General features: G+C 27.3%; 16 protein-coding genes across 16 annotated transcripts; 8 read left to right on the top strand and 8 right to left on the bottom strand.

The window, feature by feature from the left end:
- Nucleotides 1–20: 20 nt before the first annotated feature.
- PNEG_00861 (hypothetical protein) lies at nt 21–1287 on the bottom strand (the record flags this gene model as incomplete). The annotated part of the gene is made up of 8 exons (XM_007874580.1): nt 21–106; nt 152–243; nt 287–456; nt 502–597; nt 640–720; nt 853–927; nt 977–1162; nt 1216–1287. The coding sequence occupies 8 exons, from the start codon at nt 1285–1287 to the stop codon at nt 21–23; spliced, it is 858 nt and encodes a 285-aa protein (XP_007872771.1).
- Nucleotides 1288–1368: 81 nt separating this feature from the next.
- On the top strand, nt 1369–2373 carry PNEG_00860 (hypothetical protein; the record flags this gene model as incomplete). The annotated part of the gene is made up of 4 exons (XM_007874579.1): nt 1369–1456; nt 1499–1873; nt 1922–2043; nt 2127–2373. The coding sequence occupies exons 2-4, from the start codon at nt 1709–1711 to the stop codon at nt 2371–2373; spliced, it is 534 nt and encodes a 177-aa protein (XP_007872770.1). The 5' UTR covers nt 1369–1456; nt 1499–1708.
- A 59-nt stretch (nt 2374–2432) lies between these two features.
- PNEG_00859 (hypothetical protein) lies at nt 2433–2804 on the bottom strand (the record flags this gene model as incomplete). The annotated part of the gene is made up of 3 exons (XM_007874578.1): nt 2433–2462; nt 2506–2703; nt 2751–2804. The coding sequence occupies 3 exons, from the start codon at nt 2802–2804 to the stop codon at nt 2433–2435; spliced, it is 282 nt and encodes a 93-aa protein (XP_007872769.1).
- A 225-nt stretch (nt 2805–3029) lies between these two features.
- On the top strand, nt 3030–4603 carry PNEG_00858 (hypothetical protein; the record flags this gene model as incomplete). The annotated part of the gene is made up of 1 exon (XM_007874577.1): nt 3030–4603. Exon 1 carries the CDS (start codon nt 3227–3229, stop codon nt 4601–4603), a length of 1377 nt encoding a protein of 458 aa, XP_007872768.1. The 5' UTR covers nt 3030–3226.
- Nucleotides 4604–5489: 886 nt separating this feature from the next.
- On the bottom strand, nt 5490–5771 carry PNEG_00857 (hypothetical protein; the record flags this gene model as incomplete). The annotated part of the gene is made up of 1 exon (XM_007874576.1): nt 5490–5771. The coding sequence occupies one exon, from the start codon at nt 5769–5771 to the stop codon at nt 5490–5492; it is 282 nt and encodes a 93-aa protein (XP_007872767.1).
- A 369-nt stretch (nt 5772–6140) lies between these two features.
- Nucleotides 6141–7850, top strand: PNEG_00856 (hypothetical protein; the record flags this gene model as incomplete). The annotated part of the gene is made up of 5 exons (XM_007874575.1): nt 6141–6348; nt 6399–6512; nt 6558–6821; nt 6866–7413; nt 7467–7850. 4 exons carry the CDS (start codon nt 6141–6143, stop codon nt 6931–6933), a joined length of 654 nt encoding a protein of 217 aa, XP_007872766.1. The 3' UTR covers nt 6934–7413; nt 7467–7850.
- On the bottom strand, nt 7005–7914 carry PNEG_00855 (hypothetical protein). Its single transcript, XM_007874573.1, has 4 exons — nt 7777–7914; nt 7675–7732; nt 7203–7630; nt 7005–7161 (listed from the first exon to the last, which is right to left on the bottom strand). The coding sequence occupies exons 1-4, from the start codon at nt 7879–7881 to the stop codon at nt 7021–7023; spliced, it is 732 nt and encodes a 243-aa protein (XP_007872764.1). The 5' UTR covers nt 7882–7914; the 3' UTR covers nt 7005–7020.
- Nucleotides 7915–8105: 191 nt separating this feature from the next.
- PNEG_00854 (hypothetical protein) lies at nt 8106–9672 on the top strand (the record flags this gene model as incomplete). Its single annotated transcript, XM_007874572.1, has 7 exons — nt 8106–8199; nt 8243–8318; nt 8364–8424; nt 8473–8721; nt 8765–8899; nt 8942–9041; nt 9086–9672. 7 exons carry the CDS (start codon nt 8106–8108, stop codon nt 9670–9672), a joined length of 1302 nt encoding a protein of 433 aa, XP_007872763.1.
- Nucleotides 9673–9909: 237 nt separating this feature from the next.
- Nucleotides 9910–10880, bottom strand: PNEG_00853 (GTP-binding protein rho3; the record flags this gene model as incomplete). Its single annotated transcript, XM_007874571.1, has 6 exons — nt 9910–10019; nt 10139–10435; nt 10500–10570; nt 10614–10647; nt 10690–10725; nt 10817–10880. The coding sequence occupies 6 exons, from the start codon at nt 10878–10880 to the stop codon at nt 9910–9912; spliced, it is 612 nt and encodes a 203-aa protein (XP_007872762.1).
- An 88-nt stretch (nt 10881–10968) lies between these two features.
- PNEG_00852 (hypothetical protein) lies at nt 10969–12335 on the bottom strand (the record flags this gene model as incomplete). The annotated part of the gene is made up of 5 exons (XM_007874570.1): nt 10969–11826; nt 11871–12006; nt 12051–12191; nt 12239–12257; nt 12308–12335. The coding sequence occupies 5 exons, from the start codon at nt 12333–12335 to the stop codon at nt 11092–11094; spliced, it is 1059 nt and encodes a 352-aa protein (XP_007872761.1). The 3' UTR covers nt 10969–11091.
- Nucleotides 12336–13122: 787 nt separating this feature from the next.
- On the top strand, nt 13123–14913 carry PNEG_00851 (hypothetical protein; the record flags this gene model as incomplete). The annotated part of the gene is made up of 3 exons (XM_007874569.1): nt 13123–13209; nt 13256–13419; nt 13465–14913. 3 exons carry the CDS (start codon nt 13123–13125, stop codon nt 14894–14896), a joined length of 1683 nt encoding a protein of 560 aa, XP_007872760.1. The 3' UTR covers nt 14897–14913.
- Nucleotides 14914–15062: 149 nt separating this feature from the next.
- Nucleotides 15063–16960, top strand: PNEG_00850 (hypothetical protein). The gene is made up of 5 exons (XM_007874568.1): nt 15063–15250; nt 15302–15605; nt 15654–15967; nt 16014–16409; nt 16455–16960. Exons 1-5 carry the CDS (start codon nt 15142–15144, stop codon nt 16718–16720), a joined length of 1389 nt encoding a protein of 462 aa, XP_007872759.1. The 5' UTR covers nt 15063–15141; the 3' UTR covers nt 16721–16960.
- On the bottom strand, nt 16770–17747 carry PNEG_00849 (hypothetical protein). Its single transcript, XM_007874567.1, has 3 exons — nt 17113–17747; nt 16957–17064; nt 16770–16908 (listed from the first exon to the last, which is right to left on the bottom strand). The coding sequence occupies exons 1-3, from the start codon at nt 17641–17643 to the stop codon at nt 16807–16809; spliced, it is 741 nt and encodes a 246-aa protein (XP_007872758.1). The 5' UTR covers nt 17644–17747; the 3' UTR covers nt 16770–16806.
- Nucleotides 17748–17808: 61 nt separating this feature from the next.
- On the top strand, nt 17809–19092 carry PNEG_00848 (hypothetical protein; the record flags this gene model as incomplete). Its single annotated transcript, XM_007874566.1, has 4 exons — nt 17809–18205; nt 18247–18428; nt 18475–18557; nt 18604–19092. The coding sequence occupies exons 1-4, from the start codon at nt 17880–17882 to the stop codon at nt 19090–19092; spliced, it is 1080 nt and encodes a 359-aa protein (XP_007872757.1). The 5' UTR covers nt 17809–17879.
- Nucleotides 19093–19163: 71 nt separating this feature from the next.
- On the bottom strand, nt 19164–20814 carry PNEG_00847 (hypothetical protein). The gene is made up of 6 exons (XM_007874565.1): nt 20714–20814; nt 20614–20670; nt 20330–20566; nt 19886–20275; nt 19575–19844; nt 19164–19528 (listed from the first exon to the last, which is right to left on the bottom strand). The coding sequence occupies exons 1-6, from the start codon at nt 20798–20800 to the stop codon at nt 19238–19240; spliced, it is 1332 nt and encodes a 443-aa protein (XP_007872756.1). The 5' UTR covers nt 20801–20814; the 3' UTR covers nt 19164–19237.
- A 67-nt stretch (nt 20815–20881) lies between these two features.
- Nucleotides 20882–21481, top strand: PNEG_00846 (hypothetical protein; the record flags this gene model as incomplete). The annotated part of the gene is made up of 3 exons (XM_007874564.1): nt 20882–20977; nt 21041–21144; nt 21184–21481. The coding sequence occupies 3 exons, from the start codon at nt 20882–20884 to the stop codon at nt 21383–21385; spliced, it is 402 nt and encodes a 133-aa protein (XP_007872755.1). The 3' UTR covers nt 21386–21481.
- Nucleotides 21482–21621: the final 140 nt, after the last annotated feature.

Here is a 21621-nt window from a genome sequence, read left to right as displayed (position 1 = left end):
AGTTAGTTATGAGTAAAATATTAAGGTTGCGTAGATTCGCTAGTATTTATATTTTTTTGGAGAACATCAATATTTAATTTTAAATGATTAACTTCATATTCAATAGCTTTATTTTTTTTAGTAATGAAAAAATGAAATATATTGGGGTTACCAGTTAAATGATCTATAATGATTGAAAGGGCAGGATCTCTGCTTTTGAGATGGATTTCATCAATGATTTGCATTAATTGTTGATTTATGGTACTGGAAACAATCTTAGAAGTATTTAATAAAGAAAAGAAGATACATAGATCTAGGATTTGTTGTTTTCCAACCGTTAAAACTGAATAATCGTGATAAAAAAGAAAATCGTTGTGTAAAATTCTGTTCTGCTAAAAGGTATATGTGTGTTGCAATGGAAGTGTAGTCGATACAAATGTTGATCATAATATTGGAAGGTAATGGAGGATCAAGATCCTACAATTAAATTATTAGATGCCATATAAGATAAAAATAATATGCATTATTTTTGAGTGAATAAATTAGATCATTTATTGGTTCATTTGGATAAAGAATTTGTTGAGCGGATTGAATATGAAGATGTAATTGATTAATAATCTGTTTATAAATTAAAATGATAAAATCAAGATTTTATCATACTTTTTGAATAGAATCTGCGTCAGTTGTTTCTGTTTGAAGAACTATTTGACTTTGACAAATTATATCATTAAGATGAGATAACTATTTATTTATTAATTTATTTTTTTATTTACCTATATGAGTAAATATGTGTCTATAATGATTTATGTATAAACATAAATCATTATAGACACATTTATCTTTATATGACTCTATAAATACAAATCAACTTACTTGTTCTAATAAAATAGTATTTTTTATATAAAATTGATTTAATTTGATATTATTTTTAAAAATTATTTGAAATTTCTATTCAAAACAATATTATTCTGTGATTTTAAGAATATAGTTTCAATACGCCTTTTATAAGCGATGTTCCTCTTCTTGTTAGGAATCCTTTAATTGTTTCACTTTGTATTGAGGATAAAACAAGAGTCAAACTTTTTTCATCTGAAAGCGCTTCCATGCATAAATTTAAATGTCTATTAATTTTTTTAAAGATCTCTGGTACTATTGTTGATATAAACCATTCCAGTTCAATTTTCTATATTATATATATAAATTTTAATAAAATAGAAAAAATGTATAAAAATTAACTGTTAATAATAAATGTTTATCTTTCCATATCTTTTCATAATTATTTGAGGCAACTTGTGCATTTCCTGACATTTTTTTAAATTATGGGTAATTTATTACTAAGCGCTTTACGAATTAATATATTATAAATAATTTTTAATATTTAAAGATAAAAGATTTTATATAAAAAGACTTTAAAATAGTTTTTGTATGGTTTATTGCTCATTATCTATTAAACAGCAATTTTCTTTATATTTAAAACGTATATATTTACCTTATTTTTTTTTTGTAATAAATGAATTAGCACCTTTGTATGAGGGACATATCTGGTTACCATGTAGTACACGTTTTTTACTTGGTTTAAGCGCATCATCAGGATTACTTATGAATCTTCGTCGAGCAGGTGGCATTTTTTCTTTTAATAAGGGTATTTTTATTTTTTATAATAGATTTATTGGGTATTGTGGGAGAATTAACAGCATCACCTTATTTTTTAGAGAAATTGCATCGTAAAATGTTGATCAATTCTACAGGACGGCGTATATTATTTGAACGTCCAAGAATGACTTTAGTTACTTTAAATCCTAAGTTTCTACATACTTTGCCCGATTATACTTTAGGTAATATATATATTAAATGGATGGATACATATGGATTTGTACCAGGATTGCGTTCTTGTGTAAGAGAAGAGAAAAAAAAAGATCTTTTATTTTTAATTTAAAAAAAGGTGCGCTATATTAATCATGAAGAATGGGCTTATGTTATGCAACGTTATAGAGAATCACATGACTTTTATCATATATTAATGGGTTTACCTGCAACTATAGAAGGCGAAATTCTTTTAAAATGGTAAGAAATTTTATAAAAAGGGTTAAATATAAAAAATATTCTTTTAAAAATAAAATAAAAAGATACAGACTTATAAGGAATAGGTTTGAATGGATTAATATGGGTCTTCCGATTGCAATATTAAGTGCAATTTTTGGATCATTTTCTTTATTTTTAAAAAAAAAATGCAAAAATATATCATATCCATTGATAAAATGGGCAATTCAAAATGGACAACAAGCACGTGAATCAATGATAAATATTTATTGGGAAGAGGAATTAAAAACTGATATAAACATTTTAAGGAAAAGAATAGGTATTATTCCGTATGATTTAAAAGAGAGTAAATAAAATAAAATTCAAATCTTAATATAAAAAAGACCTATTTTTATATTAAAACTGTTAGATCTTTAATCTTCATCGAATGCTTGACGATTAAACTGATAAAGTTTTAGTATGTGGTTTTTTAAAGGAAAAAAATACAATAATTTTTGTTTCTTTTTTTTCATCTTTTAATTGATTTAAAAGTGAAATCAAATTTGATTCTGAAACTTTTTGTTGAAGCAAGCCTTCTTGCGCTTTACGAAGTAAGATATTTTCGACATCACGTGCTCGATCTGAATGAACTAATGCAATACGTGTTAATCTATCTCGTGCAGCTGGTTCCATTAACCGAGATAACTGTTTTTATAGATCTGTTAGAAGAAAAATAAGGAGAAATAGCATACAGTAGCATAGCGGGAAGATTGATCTTCTGAAGATTCTTGAGTAGATGAATGCATTGAAAAATGAATAAATTAAAACAAATTATATCAAGTTTATAGATAAAAGGATAAAATCTATGAATTATATAATGAATATGAAGTGTATATGCGTTATATATGCGCTGTATATGCGTTGTATATGCGTGTTTTTATTTTTTTCTAGTATTTGATTCTTTTTTCGGAGCCGGCTTTACGTTTAATTAAAAAATTCTTTAATAATTTAAGACTAAAATGATAGAAATTATGAATTGAATCTATCTTTTTAGAAAGGATAGAGGATGATGAGTTAGATTAGGTTTAAATATCTATTATACTTTATAGAAAGGATATAAATTATAAAAAAAGTGTAGAGTAAAAAGTATCGAATATTACAAAGTTTGAGGGCAGCGCATATATAACACATATATATAGAAGATTATATATAATTACTTGTATTTTTCATGGAGGAGGGGAGTTCTCCTATTTTTGTTGAAAATCGTTTAAATAAAGAGCTTTCTATGCTTAACAGTAAGTTGGTTGCATCAATTGAGAAACAAGCAAGTTTAGAAGATAATATTCATTGGACTTGTCATGAATTGATGCTAGCTAAGGAAAAGATTCGTGAATTAGAAGCATCTCAAAAGGATTATATGAATCGGATGGAACAGGCGTTATTAGAAAAACAAGATGTTGAGAAGGAAATACAACAGCTGATGGCTCGCTTAATGGAAGAAAAACAACAGAGGGGTAAAGCGGAAATATATAAACATACAGTTGAAAAAGAATTGGAGGATTTAACAAAAACTCTCTTTGAAGAGGCAAATAGAATGGTTTCATCAGCACATAGAGATAGGGACCGATTAGAAAAATATAATGAGCATCTTCAGGCAAAGCTTAAAGATACTGAGGGATTATTACATTATCATGAAAAACAGCTTGCAGAATTAAAGGATGTAATGCAACATATGTCTAATGAAGAAGGGGGTTCGATACCTTCTACGCCTAAAAAAAGTGAAAATAGAATAAGTATAGGGAAAAATAATGAATTGATACGTGAGATAGAAGAAGAGGAAAAACAAGAATCTTCAATGTGTTCAACAGGTTTGTTTATTCGTAGAGATATTCCTATTTTTCAGGAATTTATGATTTTTCTTCAAGGACTTCGTTCACAGAAAAATCAAACGTCTTCTACACAAGGAATGAATATGGCGCTAACGTCGGAAACGTTGCTGAATTCAATTTCATCATTAGATTTGCCAATATATCATGGATTAAATGGTTCATCAAATACAGTACAGACTTTAACTACATCATCATCTTTTCAAATAAATAATTTAGGGTCTTCTAATTTTTTTAAGGATTCAAAGTTTATTAAGCGATGTATTTATGAAGATATTGAGCCAACGCTACGATTGGATAATTCTCCAAGTTTGTCATGGCTTGCACGACGAACTGTACTTTCTTCTATTTTGGATGGAAATCTTGTAATCGAGCCTATTTCTTCTAAGTCTTTTGATATGCCTTTTGTATGTGCTTTATGTGGTAATAATTGTTGCGATGATAAAGATACACGGATTCATCAATTTCGTACTTCCGAATTTCGGAATCCCCCTAAATCCCATCTTTTATGTTCATATTGTTTACGACGACTAAGAAGTGTATGCAATTTTGCTGGATTTCTTCGTCAACTTCGTGATGGATTATGGAAGACAGATGATGAGAATATTGAAATTAAAGCATGGGAAGAGGTTATTCGACTTCGAGAAGCCATGTTTTGGTCAAGAATAGGTGTTTCTGATCAAATGGAATCGATTCAAAATAAGACCGATTTTTTATAATGTGTTATATATATTATAAATAGATAAATACATCAACTCTATAGATTAATGAGTCGTATTGTTTTTTCTAAATCTATGAGGATTGGTCATAGTCATGTTCGCTTTAAGATTGGGTGATTTATAAAAAGGATGGATTCTTCGTCTTAAAAATAATGGAAATTAATCTATGCACTGTATTTGCTTTTTTAGATGATTTCGATATGATACATTTAGCTCTGTGTATTCAAACATGCATTGTCTCAAAGTCTTTTTGCTTATATTCGCCAAACATATATTGTTTTTAATTAAAGATTTAATTGATTTTTTGATGAATTTTGATTTTTAAAAAAAGATTACTTAATATTTTCACTTTTAAAAAGGTTTTTGGTTAAATATAAATTGGTTTTATAGATCTAAAAACATGTTTGTTTATTTTTAAATTGTAGATTTTGGATTAACGTTTTTTATAGGATCTGTCTTTTTTATTCAACATTTATTAATGATATTACCTTAAGAGTATCTATTGCTTTCAAAGCTTCCAAATAGATTTCTCCCAATACATAATTAAGATTAAGATTATTTATATTAAATCTATTTGTACAATACTTCGCTTTTATATAATTAATAATAGTAGGATTTTATTCAACATTTTAAGTATTGTGTAGATGTTTTATATTTATACTCTTTTGAAAAAATATTTTTATTTTTACACAATATTTAAATTTATATGCACCTTTAGCTCTTTTTTAAATTACACTGAATCTGAATCTTAGATAATAAATCTTGCGAAACAATCTAAAGTTTTATTGCATTTCTTTAAACTTTATTTTTTTATAAAATTCTTCTAACATCGAAGTATATACAATAAATTGCTTAAATTATTATTTATTTTCTTCTATTTTTTCTTTTAATTTTCCATCACTGACTTTTGCTCTTTATTTTCCTCCGAACTCATCGTTCCTGCTAAATTAGGAACATCCTCGACTTCTGATGTTTTAATAGATTCTGATGTTTCGATATCTTTAACTGGAACCCAACAAAGGGTTTTAAAACCAATATTATTATTGCTTTTTCCATCCTTAGAACTTTGATGAAATACCCATTCCTGCTTCCATTTTTGCGGGATAATATCAAGTTCTGTATTCCCGGCCATAAACCGGCCCTTTTCTGCACGTGCACGAGTTGCCATATTTTATTTAATAATAAAATAATTTTTATTTTATTAATACCTTAAAAATTCGTTACAAAATATATAAAGTGTAGATAAAAAGATAAAATATAAAACATATCCTATATATTTTCAATATATTTAATTACTAAATCTACGTATAACTAGGTATATCTTATGTACGTATTTTGATAAAAGATAGTTGGAATGTAAATGTATCATAAATAAATTTAATAACCTTTATTAATCTTTTTTTTTGATATTTGTGTTAATATATTGAACAAATTTTAACTTAAATCTATTCAAGACAAAATATAGTATCAGAGAATCATGTCTCGTGTGACTTGAACGTTAAAAAAACGAAGATATATTGAATAAAAATAGAATTAAATGGCAACAAAAATACACCCAAATGAAGGAGATTTAAATCTTCTAATTGAGAATTTAAAGGAGAGGGTTTTTTGTTTGGAAAATATCTTTTTTGAATTTAAATTAAATGATCAAAATAATTTATCAGAACTTTCATCAAAACTTTCAATGTTGGATAAGGCAAAACTCTATATAACACTATGTTATGCAATAAATTCATTGATTTTTAGTTAGTTTTTGTGTTTGAAGAAGCTTATTCACTTTTTAATTGTGTTATAGTGATTTTAAAATTAAATCAGGTTGATCTTAAGAATCATGCAGTAATGAAGGAGTTAAAAAGAGTTGAAGAATATGTTTTGAAGATTAAGGAGATAGAAATGTTATTTTCTAAAAGTAATTTGCTTAATTATTCCGTAAAATACTATTCTGATTATTCAGGAACAATGGCATTAAATAAACAAGTTGCTAGTCGTATTATAGCCCATGATCTTTCAGGAAATTTAAAGAATGATAATAAGAAAGAATCTCTACATATTCAGGACTGTTTAAATCTAAATATGTCATCTAAAGGAAGAGTTCATATAAAATTTGAAGAATCAAATGCAAAATTGTCAGAGACTTGTTTAGATGCTAAACAAATCAAAATTGAAAAAGATATAGGAACGAGTACAAAACATTTTCAAGATTTGATGATATCTATGGGTATATATTAAATTGCCGTGTTATTAATGTTTAATGAACAACAGGCTCTTATTCAAAAACTCAAAACAGGACATCTAAAAAACAAAAAAAATATAAAACATCTGAAGGATAGGATATTAATATAATATTTTTATATTAAGGAATATTTTTGAATAAATGGAAATTTGAGCGTATGAATCATATAATATAATGAATAGAATTATTTATCTATAATAAAATCGTAGTGTCCAGGACGATACAAAAGACATATTGTTATTGGGTTTTCGTTTTCTACTGTAAACTCATATTTTTTAGCTTGGTCTGAATCACTTCTGTCGATATAATAAATATGGATGCAAACCTGATTTGATTAGAAAAAATTAAAATTATTGACAAATATACTTGAAGTGCTTTGGATAAAGCATTGATCATGACATGATCTGCTTCCTTTCCAATGCATTCTATAGTGTTTTGACAAAAAGCAAAGACATCAGCCACACTAGGAACATCTAGAAATGGTGCATATTTATGGGCGTTTTGTTTAATATAAGCACTTGTCAGAAAGCGAAAATATACAACAATAGCATTGCTTTTCTCAGGAATGTTCATAAGAGTAAGTAGTTCCTTTTCTTTAGCTTGATTATCCTGATTTTCGTCTGGTTTAAGAAGACTTAATGCCAACAACGCTTCTTCATACAAGTCTTCATACGATAATAATTCAAAACCACTTTTCTGAAGTAGTTCTGTTGTTCTACTAAATTCAATTATATTCTTTTCAGAATCTCTTGGTGTTTGATGCATTAATGTCCAAAGCCATCCAAAACATAAAGCTAATAAAGATAAGTATAAAATAATTATTAAGTTTTATGATCACCTCGATAAAAACAATCACCATCTCGTTTTATCCGATATAATGACATGTTTCCTAAGGCCTTTCTAGCAATCAATCATTAATTAATAGGATATGTCAATATACTTTTATTTTTTTATAAAAAGTCTCATTTTCTTGATATTCTTTCAGTAGCTCTTGGATGGGAATACAGTCATGAACAAGTGGATCTATATTTGTTTCTACATTCATTGCTTTGTATGATTTCTTAATTTAACTGTTAAATAATTCATGAATGATTTATAATTCTGCGGTAAATCGATGTAAAAGTATTTTAAAAGAAATATTAAGGTAAATAATGAATTTTTGTTTAAAAAAAAACATATCTTTATTTAGGGAGAAAGGTTCCTTTAATAAGGCTGTGTTTTTTTTATTAGAATTTAATTTGAAAATATTAATTAACATTTGATTTTAAAATGGAAGATTTTATGGCAGAAGATCAAGATTTTTATTTTGAAGATGAGGAAGAACCTGAAGCTGATATAGAGAATATGTATTATCATGCAAAAAGTATTTTTTAATAATAGAAAAAGAATAAATTTGACTTTTACAGCAATAAAAAATGAACCTATGCAAGCTATTGAAGAATTTAAACAAGTTGTTAGATTAGAAACAACAAAAGGAATTTGGTAAACAGGGGTGTATTTAAGAGGATTAATCTTATTATTTTTGAGGGGATTTCGTTCATATAAACAAATTATGAAATTATTATTTAAATTGGGAAAAAAAAATGATGTAGAAAAAATTGAAATGTTTTTTATTATGATTTCTTAATCGCTTAAGGTTATTGCTTATTATAAGGAGCTTTTGACATATACAAAATCATCAGTGACGAAAAATTATAGTGAAAAATCTATTCATAATATTCTTGATTATGTTTCTTTGGATAATGATATGAAATTTATGGAAGAAATTTGCTCTATTACTCTAAATTTTCTTAAAGAAATTAAAAACGAAAGACTTTGGCTAAAAACAAATTTGAAACTTGCAAAATTATGGCTTGAAAAAAAAGAATATATACGATTAAATAAAGTTTTTTTTACAAAAAAAAAAGACTTAACTTATTTTATTTTAGATTTTGAAACAATTATATAATGTTTGTGAGAATCATGATGGATCTATTGACCAATCTAAAAGTGCATATCTTCTTGAAGTTTATTCATTGGGAATACAAATGTATTCTGAAACTAAAAATAATAAAAGGCTTAAAGTCAATGATATTATATTTTTTCTATATTTTAACTTTTTTTAGGAATTATATCATCAAACATTAAAAATAAAATCTGCGATTATACATCCATATACTATGGGTGTTATTCGAGAATGTGGAGGAAAAATGCATATGGAAGAAAGTTCATGAATGATCAATTATTTTATCATTTTTTAACTTTTTTAGAACAATGGCAAAAAGCTCAGACAGATTTTTTTGAATCTTTCAAGAATTATGATGAAGCAGGTTCCCATCATAGGATTCGAGTATTAAAATATTTAGTATTGGCAAATATGTTGAATGGGTCCAATATTAATCCTTTTGATTCTCAAGAGACAAATCCTTATAAAAATAATTCTCAGCTTCTTTCAATAATAGATTTAATTAATGCATATCAAGAAAACGATATCTATAAGATAGAATCTATTCTGAAGGATCATTATGATGAAATTATGGGGGATTCTTTTATTCAGACCTATATAGATGACATATTGAAGAATATTCGAAGTCAAATTCTTATACGTTTAATTCTACCATATACACGGATTAGTATTTCTTTCATTGGAAAGAAATTAAATATTACTTCGAGCGATGTTGAGGCATTATTGGTTAATTTGATTTTAGATGGACGTATTAAAGGAAAAATTGACCAAGTGAATCAAATATTAACTTTAGAAAAAACAGAAGATCCTAATCGAAAGAAATATGAAGCGATTAATGAATTAGCTGATAGTATTAATAATTTATGGAAATTTTACTTTTATGAACATTAATCAGAGTTTTAAGAGCAATAATTCTGCTTGAAATTTAGTTTTAATTATGGCAAAAGCCGGAAAAATTACTAAAGTTAAAATTTAAAATAAAAGTCAAATTAAACCCTTGAGAAACTTTACTACAAATGATTTTATTTCTTAAATACAAATACTAGTATGTTTTGATGAAAAGGAAAAAACTAAATATATGTTGTTTTTTTGAGAAAATGTTATTTGAAAATGCATTAATGTTTCTTTTTACATGATATCACAATTCCGTTGACGATATGATCTGTCATCTGCAGATGCTCCCTTAGGTTTTGCAGCAATGGCAACACGTGCTGCTTCAGTAAAAGCTTCGTTAACACCTGAAATTAATATTATTAATGGATATTATGAAAAAATATTAATCTTTCCTCGATTATGTTTAGCACTACATTCTACCAGCATTAGTTATATATAATATTTTCATTTTTAAACTAATTACCTAAATATCGTACTGCGCGAATAAATTTTGCAACAGATAATCCTTCTTCATATTGAATATATCGATGCTGATCATTCATTCCCCGATCATTATATGCAATTTCATCTTCTAATTCGCGTAAATCACATTTAAGTGCAACGAGGACAAGTTTGACGCCCTCACAATGACTTGCAATTTCTGCCACCCATTTTGATTGAACATTTTCAAGCGAACCACGTGAGTCAACTGAAAAACATATCATAATCACATGTGTATCAGCGTATGAAAGTGAACGTAATCTGTCAAATTCTTCTTGTCCTTTAAAAATGTTTAGATTTTGATACCAGTTTGGCATTTGATTAGTTGCCATAAAAATTCTTACCTGCAGTATCCCAAAGGCTAAGTTCAATTTGTTGGCCATCCACATATATGTCATGTACATAATTTTCAAATCTTGTTGTCTTTAGTTGTCAAATATATAAGATTTTTATTTTACACTGTTGGCTCATAAATTTGAGGAAAATACCCGCCTTTTTTTTTAATAAATGATAATAAACATAAATTTTACATACGAGTAAAAACGTTTAATAATGATGTTTTCCCACAAGCTACTGTTTTTTAGTTTTTATTGTAATGAATTTAATAAAGTTGATGAATATGAAAATTTTTATATTCATCAAAGTATCATTTAATACTGACCTCCGTCACCTAAAATTACAATTTTTCGGTGTAATGCTTTGGGTGAAGATAAACAAAAGACCATCACGTATTCAATATATGTTTGTTGTTCGTGTGCGTTACGTTAGTTTTTTTCGGACTCATCCGAAGAAACACTATTTGAATGACTTGTGTTTAAGATATTAATAAATCTTTCTTATATCGTTATTAGCGTCTTTTCTTCTTTTCTGATATTTATTTTTGTATATTTTTTTAAATCTTTTTTTGTTTATATGTATATATTTTTTTTAAAAAAATTAATCGCCTAATCGAGTTTGACCGTTTCTTCGTATTCGTTCAGATAAATCCATTGATTCTCCATATGTTTGTCTCGCCACTTCTCTTAAATAAGTGCTTTTATTATCACCCCATTTCTTATTTGCCATTCTTTCTTCATGTTCTCTTTTTTCATCCTCTGCCTCTCGTTTAGAGAGCTCCAGTAAACGCTTTTGACGTTCTTTATCTAGTGTTTCTGCATTTTTTGTCATAGCAGCAAGCCGTTCTTCTCTTTCTTTTTCATTTTCTTTGTGTTTGCCATTAATGGTATTGTTTGATGCATTTGTTGTTTTTGAGGTCCAGTGATTTGAAACATATGATCTTTCATAGCATCTTTCAGAACGGGAAGATCGGCGTGGTGATATGGATCTTGATGAGCGAGAAATAGGTGATTTCAAGGTACGATTATAATGATGTCTAGATGGAGATCGATCTAAATGTCGTTGATGTAGATTGCGGCTTCTTGATTCGCCATTACTATGTTTTGATGGTGAATGATGTGAATAATGATGGCTATTTTTATTTTCCTTTCTTTTTTTTTCATTTTGTGCTTCCATAAGTTGACGCAATTTAATAGGGTTATTTCTAATAGCTTCATATTGTGCTTGTTCTTGTTTTTTAATAACCAGCAAAGGATCTTCCCGTATTTTATTTTGAATGTCTCTTACCGTGTTTGCATTTTGTGTAGCAATAAATGGTTTTTTTCCATTTTCAAGCTTAAGAATTGAATAAAATACAGAATAAATTGTTCTTAATATACCTTTGTATTATCATCTTTAAGAATTTCGTCTATTCTTTTTCTCCCTAATAAATATGCCTCCATTTCTTCGGTTGTTTTTGAATCATCTGAAAGATGTGGTGCTGCATACATCCAATCTAAACGCTCTACACGTTTTCTAGATTTTATTAACTTTAAAAACTAATATAAAGTATTCCCTACTTTCCGCCTGATGCTTCTTGTAATTTTTGCAATTCTTGAAGCTGTCTTTCTTCTTCTATTTCCTTTTTTATTTGTTCAATTCTTTTTCTTTCTTCCAAGGCTTTTTTCTCCTCCATCCATACCTTCTCTTGATTGCGAATCCTAAGAAAATATTAGAACATAGATTTTTATCTTTTAATTGAGAATACAAGAGGGGATGCCAGGATTCTATAATAAAAAATAAATATTTATTTAGAATAAATGGATAAAAAACTTACTTTTCATATTCAAATCACCTCCCCCCATTTTTTATAAAATATTTTAATATAAATAAGCTCTTTCTTGTTCTTTTTCTAATAAAAAATTCTGAAAAAATATAAAATATATGGTTTGATAAATTGATGTCTTGTGATCTTAATATTAATTCAAATTTAATTGTAAAAAAAAAGACTGAAATCCCTTAAAATATAAGACAACAATGTATGTATTTGTTTCCTTCTTTTAATTATTAATTTATCCTTTTTTTTAGGATAAAATTCTTGGTTTAATGGTTTATTAATATTTTAAGGTCGTTCGTATCAAATATCGAGTCTATAACTATTTTTTTAATATAAATTATTATTGAATTCTAATTTTGATACATAAATTAATCATTAGTCAATATTTTTTTACATATTTTTTAGAATTTTTAATTTTTAAAGATTTTAAAAATTTTAATATGTTAATTTTTTTCTTTTTTTTTTTCAAAAAAATGTCTTAATTATTATGTTTTAGAACAATTTTATCTTTTAATTGAAATTTATTCATATATTTATTTATTTTAGATAAAAACTTAACTAAAATTTTATATGATAAATACAAGAAAATTATTTTTAAAAATTAAATTTCTGATTTATTTTCGTATATTTATCTTGTTTATATTTTGATATATTAAAAAAGATCTGAATCAAATATATGTTTTTCCTAGTATTTCTTAAATATATATTATTTTGTATTATACTTAATGGGTTTGATTTAGTTGTGAATATTCTTCAGAAAAATCTGTTTTTTTTTGGTTATTTTTCTCAGCTTTCTTGAGTTTTTAGAAGAAAAAATGAATACTTGTAATGAAAAAGCTAAACCAGTTATAATTTGTATTCGAATGGGAAATGCAAATAGCTCTATTTCTTATACGAATGAAGTTTGATTTTTTTTAAGAAGGGAAAACTAAATTAACATATTTCTAGAATGGAAAAATTATTATTATTACTAATGAAGAGGGAGAACGTCAGATCCCTACGGCTTTATCATATTTGAGTGGTGAGGAATATCATGGTATGCAGGCGAAATTTCAGCTTATAAGAAATTCAAAAAATACAATAATTCATTATAAAAAATTTCTTGGGAAAAAGTAAGTTTTATGAAAATATAAAAATATATAAAATTTAATTATTAGAATTGATTCTGTAGATTTATTTGAAAATTGTTGTTCAGCTCAACCTAGTATTTTAAATAATCAATTAGTATACACAATCACTAGCGTTTCTGACCAAGGTGAATTTAATGAGCAAATAATTACCTTAGATGAAGCAATAGTTTCTCATTTAAAATATTTGAAAAAATGTGCAATGGAATATATTGGAAAACCTATTATGGATGCTGTTTTTACTATTCCTACTGACTTTTCGTCTACACAAATAGAAATTTTGGAAAAATGCGCAAAAAAGGCAGGCCTTAATATTCTACAATTTATAAAAGAATCAATTGCAGAAGTTCTTGCATATTCGGAAGAAGCTGAATATTTAGAGCCAATTGATAAAATAGTTGTTGTTGCAGATTTTGGAGAAATTAGAAGTGATGCAACCGTTATTGCTTTTAGAAATGGAATATATACAATTTTAGCAACTCAGAGTAATGAAAAATTGGGAGGGTGGTTTTTAGATAATTGCCTTGTTGATTATTTTATAAAAGAATTTCAAAAAAAATATAATTTGGATCCTAGTGAAGATGCCAAAGCAATGGCTAAATTAAGGGTAGAATGTGAAGCAACCAAAAAAAGTCTTAGTTCTAATACTTTTTCGACAATTAGTATCGAATGCATGTTTAATGGGTATGATTTTTTCTCTAATATAAATAGAATTCGTTTTGAAATATTGGGAAAACATATTTTTAATGAAATGGTTTTATTGATAAAAAATGTTATCAAAAAGGCTCAATTAGAAGATTTTGATATAGATGAACTTATTCTTGCTGGAGGAACTTCCCATATACCTAAGATTTCAAATATGTTTAGCTCTATTTTTCCAGAAAAAACTCTAATTCGTTCACAATCTTTGCATACTTCTAAATTAAATCCATCTGACATTGAATGTTATGGTGCTGCAATACAGGCTTCTTTGATTTCTTCTTTCACTAAATCAGAAATTGATAACTTAATGCACCCAGGCATTACCTCTACACCTCATCTATTAAATCCTATTGGTGTTGTTATTAAATCTGATGATGAAATGAGATTTATTCCTATAATTCAATCATATACACCTGTTCCTGTTCAAAAAAGTATTATTCTTGATAGACCACCTGATCTTGATGATTTTCATATTATTATATGTGAAGGAATTGGTCATATTGATTTAAAAAACACTAAAATATCTCAAACTTCGGCTTCTGATAGTGATAACTCTTCTATACAAGAAACATTAAGAATTTTACTTCCATCACAAAAAATAGCTGAATGCATTCTTCAAAATATTACATCTGATGCAAAAGTAAAACTAACTATTCAGGTTGATTCTAATTTAAAAACAACCATTACTGCAATGCCTCTTCCACCTGCTCGAGGTTCTTTAGTTAAAGGTGAAATATTGGCTAATCAAAAATATATATAAAATCTTTCTTTTTTATATGAAACCATTCTATATCTTGTTGTTTTATTATTTTTTTAGTTTGAATTTTTCTTTTAAATCCTTCAAGGTTCGACAACCTTTCAAAAGATAACCATAGTTATAGTATTCTTTATTAAGCTTATAAACTACCATATAAACATCTAAAGAACTCCTTTCCTTGGTTTATATTTTATTTAAAAGACCTCTACTGTTTTTTTTTCTTTTAAATTGTTTTAATATCTTTAAATATGGCTCAAAACAATGGTGTAACTAGTACACCACAAACAAATGGAATAAACCCTTTAATCCCCCCATTAGCACATATGGGTATGATTTTGCCACCGTTAGATATTAGAGGTATGTTGTTTGTAGGGTTTTTTATATGTTTTATGTCTTATTTTTGATTAGAAATTGTAGAAAAAACGGCAAATTATGTTTCAAGAAATGGTATTGGATTTGAGGAGAAAATTAGAGAAAAAGAGAAAAATAATTCTAAATTTTGTTTTTTAAACCCGGTTGATCCATATTATAAGTATTATGAGTTTCGTCTTGAAGAATGTAAGAAAGGGAAATTCTTGTCACCTGTAGTACGGGAAGATTCTTCTAAAACGGCTAAAAATGCATCAAAAAATATTCCTGACAAGGTGTCTTTTCTAGAGCCACCTAAATTTTATTTTTCTGTTTCTTTACCTGCTATTTCAGCGACTGATTTGTATGTTTGGTAAATATTTATATATTATTAACGTATAAACGTTTATAGGGATATATTGAAGTTAACTGCTCAGTTTGTTGCGAGAAATGGGAGAGAGTTTCAGACAACTCTTTCTCAAAGAGAAAGTAGGAATTTTCAGTTTGATTTTTTACGTCCGAATCATTCTCTTTTTCAATATTTTACAAAACTTGTTAAACAATATACAAGGATATTAATTCCCCCTAAAAATACAAATAGCATATTGAAAAGAAATATAGAAAATAAGTATCAGCTGTTAGAAGTTATTCGAAAAAGAGTTGCATGGCAAAAATATCAAGAAGAACAACAAAAGTTAAAACAAGAGGAGGAGGATCGGGAAAAAAGTAAGATTAATTATCTTAACAACATCTAAAGTCTGATTATATTTAGTTGAATATGCACAGATTGATTGGCATGATTTCGTAATTGTAGAGACTATTGAATTTACAAATGCAGACGATCAAATGGATTTGCCTACTCCTATTTCACTGAATGTTTTGCAATCTGCAACTCTGGAACAAAAACAAATGATGGCTATGTATCAGGATTTTAATACACCTTCTGAGGATATTTCATATAATGTCTCTCAGCCATATTCTTCACAGATTGAAAAAGAGCAACCAACTCATGAAGAAGAAGGTGTAGAGATGGATATCGAAGCAGATTCTGATGAGGAAAATGAAGCTATTAAAGAAAGGAGAGAATATCAAGCAAAAGTTCGTCATGCACAACAACAAAGTAAAGCAGGTCTTCCTATGAAGATTCGCACAAACTATGTTCCAAAAGGTTATTTTATCGTTAATCCTAATTTTTTACTAATATACATAATAGCCTTGAAAAAAATAGAAAATACTCTTATTTGTCCTCAATGCAATCTTGCGATTCCTTCTAATGAACTTGAAGAACATATGCGTATTGAGATGTTAGATCCTAAATGGAAAGAACAAAAGGCCAAAGCAGAATCCAAATCTGCATCAAGCAATTTATATCAAGAGGGTGCTGCTAGCAATCTTAAACGTATGACTGCAAGTATGTATGACATGCAAGGAAGCTCAATGAGTAAAGAAGAAATGGAAAGATCAAAAAGACAACGTTAAATATCTTAAATATTTTATTTTTAATAACATATTTATGATCTTATATATGCATTTTTGATAAGTTACTTAAATAGTAATTTTTTATATTAAAATTTATTTAAAAGTAAGTCTTTTTGACCAAATATATTTCCAACAATTGAAATAACCATATCTATATTGGATTGAATGTGTAAAGGTAGGTTTTTTTTCTAGGAAAATGTTAGTATTTCATTGTGTATTCTTTTATTTGATGAAACCGAATTTCTAAGAAATAAGCATTTTTTACAAAGTTCTCTTAAAATACTGAGTTCATCTGATGTCATAACCATATCTATTTTTATAAGAAGAAAAAATATCCACATTATCTGCAACAATCAATCTTATTTTGCATTTATTTTTCCATATAATATTACTTGTTGTTCAGGACTATTGTATGAAAACCATTCTGTATTCCATTTTAATAAATTTAAAGCAGTACATTGATTAATAGAGTTAAGTAATGATATACTAGGGGGTTCTAATTCTTCCAAAATTAATCGGCGCCATTCTATTTTATCTTTTGGTAATGGTCTTAATATAACAGACTTTGTTTGCAAATTAAGGTTTCTCCGCAGTTTTATAAAACTCTTTAAAAACTTTTCCTCCCAAACACTTGAGTATATCTCTTCTGCTTTATTATTTATTTTTGGTTCTGATATTTGTGTTATTGTCATTGCTGTTGGAGGCGCTTCAACCGCCTTAATAATTGGTCTATGCTTCGCTTCTATACGCACTTTCTTCAAATACGAAACGCCATCAAGAGGAAGTGAATCGTCACTTTCTGATGATTCATTCAATTCTATTAATTCTGGAAATACTCCACGTTGATTTGTTTCTACATCAATAGGTCCTGAAATAATCATTTTAGTCTCATTTCTTATCATTTTTTTTGTTTTTTTTCTCATCTATCTATAATCATGTTAAATACTCTTCTCTGTTCTTTATTAAAGGGTCCCTATTCTCTAAAAAATACTCTAATTTCTCTCCTTTTTTTCATATCTCACCTTTATTATTTTTGACGTTATGTTGCCATGACGAGTTTTCAGATTTTCAACTTTATTGTTTTATTAAAAAAATTTATAGAATTTGTTTGATATTTTAGAGCTTCTAATATGATGAAACAGAGTGTTTTTATTAAGAAATGAACCCTTTGCTTCCATTTAGTACTATTTTATCGAGAGAAAAGTCTTATGAATTTGGTTCATATTCAAAACGAGATTATATTTCAAATACAGAGAAGTTTCGGAAAATTTGCAGTTTAAATGATCCAAATAGGTTTAATCTTAAGAGGGAACATGATTATGAATACGAGGAGGATTTGTTAGTTGAGCAGCCTTATGTTCATATTCAATATCATCAGCGAAATAAGGATTTTAATAAAAAACGTAGAGATTTGACTCCTATAAGTCTTTTCAATGAAGCGATTACAAATGCTATTGAAGAAGGAGAGGAAGTTCTTCAGTTGTCGTAGGTTTGGATTTTTTTGAGGTCTAAGTTAATGACTTTAGAGAGTGTAATATTGTTGAAATTCCTGAAAATATCTCGGAGTTAACTAGTCTTGTTAGACGATTAGATCCTGAAAATGAGAAGCCGTTGATACCTCGTCTTAAAATATTTTTATCTGGAAATATGATTTATAAACTTCCTAGTGGACTTTTTGATCTTTTTACTCTTACAGTTTTATCGCTTAGTTGTTATTTTCTATTTAAATATGGGAAATATTAATTTAATATTAGGAAACAACGATTTGAAAATGATACCATCATCTATTGGTCGTTTGGTGAATTTAGTTGAGTTGAATTTGGGACAGAATAAACTTGTAAAGTTTTTTCATTAAAATAAAAACAAAGATTTACTTTTTACAGACTTATTTCCCATCGACATTACTTTTCCTTAAAAAATTGCAGATTTTATCAATATCGCCGAATCCTTTACGAGATTGTCCGATTGCATATTCATCTCAAACATCCTTTCAATCACTTACTTCACCTGTTCTTCGATATTCTTGTGTAGATCTAATAAAAACGGATTCAAATGTTCCAAAATTACTTGAACTCAGTGCTAGGGTAATCGCATCTTCATTAATTGCAAAATCGGATATTCAAAAATGGGAAACGAAATTTTGTTTTATTCCAAAGATTAAAAAAGCATACGAAGCTGGAAAATATCATATATCTTGTGAAATCTGTCAGAAACCTATGGTGGACTCAGATGTAGATGTATTTGAATGGTGGGATGGTTTCGTAGGTACATGGTCACTTCCAATAAAAAGAAAAATATGTAGTTTATTATGTTTTAAAAATATCCCACGGGTTGAAACACCGTTTTCTTCAGACGAATCTCAAATTTTATAAATGTATGTTTTAATGTTTTTAAATATATAATTTACATTAAAATATGAACTTATACTTAATAGATATGGCAGTCTTTTATAGAAAAAATGAAATAATGTAATGTATTAGATATAGATGCATACATCTAATTATATGTAATATAATACTACACACTGAGTTTTGCTTGCATTTCTTCTTTTAAGATCATTTGTCTAACTTTTTCAATTTTTTCTAAAAGAGTGCCAATGTTCCAGCTCCATTCATTTAATATCACGTTGGCATTTTTTGGTTTCATAAAACTAACGGTTTGTGCAGGCCTATCAATACGTGCATAAATAACACCTGATGTAACTAAATTTGATAAATATTCTTCTGTTTCTCTCTCATTTAAATCAAGAAGCATGTTTAATCGGCTTAACCGAATTCTCAAATAATACTTAGATACAACACGAATGTTCTATTAACATTAAAATGAATACTTAAGCAAAAGAAATAATTTCTACATGTTCAATAATTCGTTTTTTCAAATCAGCCCACCGTTTTTTACCTTTTTCATCATTAAGATCAAAAACAGAAGTTTTTCGAAAAAGTTCTCCATAAATTTCTTTAATTTTTGGCCATCGCATAAGCTCTATTTTGGTGAAATATTTTATAAGTTCATAATGAACCGGAAGTGATTGTAATTTAGGATCTGCTAATGTATGATGTAAAAGATTAGACTGTTCATTTCCATAGGGAGATATAATAATAAAATAAACTATATTTTGCAAAACCTTTACAGATCAATTTAAAAAAATAAATGATTTATACATACATCCTTCCATTTAGATTCATCTTGGATAATACTAGGTGTATCGTAGACTGCTTTATAATACTTACAAACTTCGAGATAATTGTCTTCATATAACCCAATACGAATAAGCAATTCATAATATTTTAATTTCAAATCTTCAACACCTTCCTCTTGAAAATATTTAATTGATATTTTACGAGAAATAATAGACGCCAAGTTATAATCAGACTTAGCCAAACAAAGCCTAATTTGCTCAAGAATAAATTCTGTTTTCTCACGTTTATCAACAGAACCAAATGTTTCAATTTTTAATTCGCACAAAAGTTCTGCTGCTTCTTTTATATTATTTTGTTGTTCTTTAATTTTTGCCAAATCCCTAGTTAGAGATACTCTTTCTGCCTCCAAAAAGATCTATTTTATACATTTAGTATTTACTTATAGCCGTTCACTTTTATTTTTTAAAACCTTTCCCTCTGTAATAGAACGTAGTGATTCTATACATTCTAATTTAATCATAAGATTTGGTACAAAATCAAGAGCTTTTATAGCCTCTTGAATCATGTCAACAAGGCTTTTTTTAAATTGTCCGTGTCTTTTTGACATTAATTGAACTTGTTCACACATTAAAGTCCATTCGTTTGCATCTTTGCAAAGCTCAACGATCAAAACTAGTAATCTGGAAGTAGAAGAAAGATCTGAAGCCTATATTCAATTAAATAAAAGTTATAATATAGCTTTATCATTGGTACTTTGCGTGTTTTTTTCTCTAATAATGATATTTTTTCTAAAGCATTAGGAAGATGGTTCTTTCTTAAAATTAATCTAAAAAACTTAAAAAAAGCAACTAACCTTTGCTAATTCCTTTATACAAGGAATCTGGGAGTCAAGAATCTCTTTGAAGTCAAAATTAGGCCCTTCTAGTGGTCCATGTGACATGGCGTTGATGTTAAGAACAGCTGCGGTTGCTCGATATACACCTTGACGTTAGGGTTCAAATCTTTTTTAAAAAACTCAAAAATGCTACAATTGTTGGATGATGCGCTAATTAAATATCTTTCTTTAATAGATGACTATATTTCTCTTATTTTTATGCTTTGTGAAACCTTAAAAAAAGTAATTACTCTATTTTTATATAATTCAAAATATTTATAAATATCTTTAATAACACTTGGTTAGGGCTATTTTTCTATAGCAAAAGCTAATTACATTAATCTTTATACTCCTAGATGTCTTGCAATACAAGAAAATTATGATAAACGAATGAAAGCTATATATAGAGTGTAAGTAAATTAAATATGTTTATTGAAGCTTATTTATAGAAATATTTCTGATCAGGATATACAGTTAATTGAGTTAAAGACGGTTATAACAACAAAAGAAACTTCTAAAATGGAGATAGAAGAAATGCCTACAAACCCCGTGCATTGGTTTGGTATTTTAGTACCTCAAGAATTAAGAAATGCGCAGCAGCATTTTAAAGATGGTATATTTAACGATTTAATTTCTTATATAAGGGTTTAGGGCTAAAAAAAAATTATTGATATTCTTAATCTATGTTTCATATTACAAAACTTAGAAAAACAAATTCTTTCGTATAGAAAAGACTTATATTCAGGAGATGTATAGTATACAGTTAAATTATCTTATTTTTCAAAATACTTGTATTATATAATTTAATCATGATAAAAGTGGTATCATGAATACACGTGACATTTATGAGATGTATATTTTGTAGATTATCTGATATTCCAAAAATG

Source organism: Pneumocystis murina (genome assembly GCF_000349005.2).
Source record: "Pneumocystis murina B123 chromosome Unknown supercont1.3, whole genome shotgun sequence".
Taxonomy (NCBI): domain Eukaryota; kingdom Fungi; phylum Ascomycota; class Pneumocystomycetes; order Pneumocystales; family Pneumocystaceae; genus Pneumocystis; species Pneumocystis murina.
This window is presented reverse-complemented; position numbering and strand designations above follow the sequence as displayed.

Excerpts from the sequence above, each read along its gene's own strand:
- PNEG_00855 (XM_007874573.1), bottom strand. The coding sequence starts at position 7,881 with ATGAATGTAGAAACAAATATAGATCCACTTGTTCATGACTGTATTCCC. Across the intron at positions 7,733-7,776 it reads CTTTTTATAAAAAAATAAAA|GCCTTAGGAAACATGTCATT; the intron begins GTATATTGACAT and ends ATTGCTAGAAAG. Across the intron at positions 7,162-7,202 it reads CTTTATCCAAAGCACTTCAA|GTTTGCATCCATATTTATTA; the intron begins GTATATTTGTCA and ends TAATCAAATCAG.
- PNEG_00850 (XM_007874568.1), top strand. The coding sequence starts at position 15,142 with ATGGCTCAAAACAATGGTGTAACTAGTACACCACAAACAAATGGAATA. Across the intron at positions 15,251-15,301 it reads GCCACCGTTAGATATTAGAG|AAATTGTAGAAAAAACGGCA; the intron begins GTATGTTGTTTG and ends ATTTTTGATTAG. Across the intron at positions 16,410-16,454 it reads CACAAACTATGTTCCAAAAG|CCTTGAAAAAAATAGAAAAT; the intron begins GTTATTTTATCG and ends TATACATAATAG.
- PNEG_00849 (XM_007874567.1), bottom strand. The coding sequence starts at position 17,643 with ATGAGAAAAAAAACAAAAAAAATGATAAGAAATGAGACTAAAATGATT. Across the intron at positions 17,065-17,112 it reads ACAATAGTCCTGAACAACAA|ATAATGTGGATATTTTTTCT; the intron begins GTAATATTATAT and ends TGATTGTTGCAG. Across the intron at positions 16,909-16,956 it reads GCTTATTTCTTAGAAATTCG|AAAAAAAACCTACCTTTACA; the intron begins GTTTCATCAAAT and ends ACATTTTCCTAG.
- PNEG_00847 (XM_007874565.1), bottom strand. The coding sequence starts at position 20,800 with ATGTCACATGGACCACTAGAAGGGCCTAATTTTGACTTCAAAGAGATT. Across the intron at positions 20,671-20,713 it reads GTATAAAGGAATTAGCAAAG|AACCATCTTCCTAATGCTTT; the intron begins GTTAGTTGCTTT and ends ATTTTAAGAAAG. Across the intron at positions 20,567-20,613 it reads TAGAGAAAAAAACACGCAAA|GCTTCAGATCTTTCTTCTAC; the intron begins GTACCAATGATA and ends AATTGAATATAG.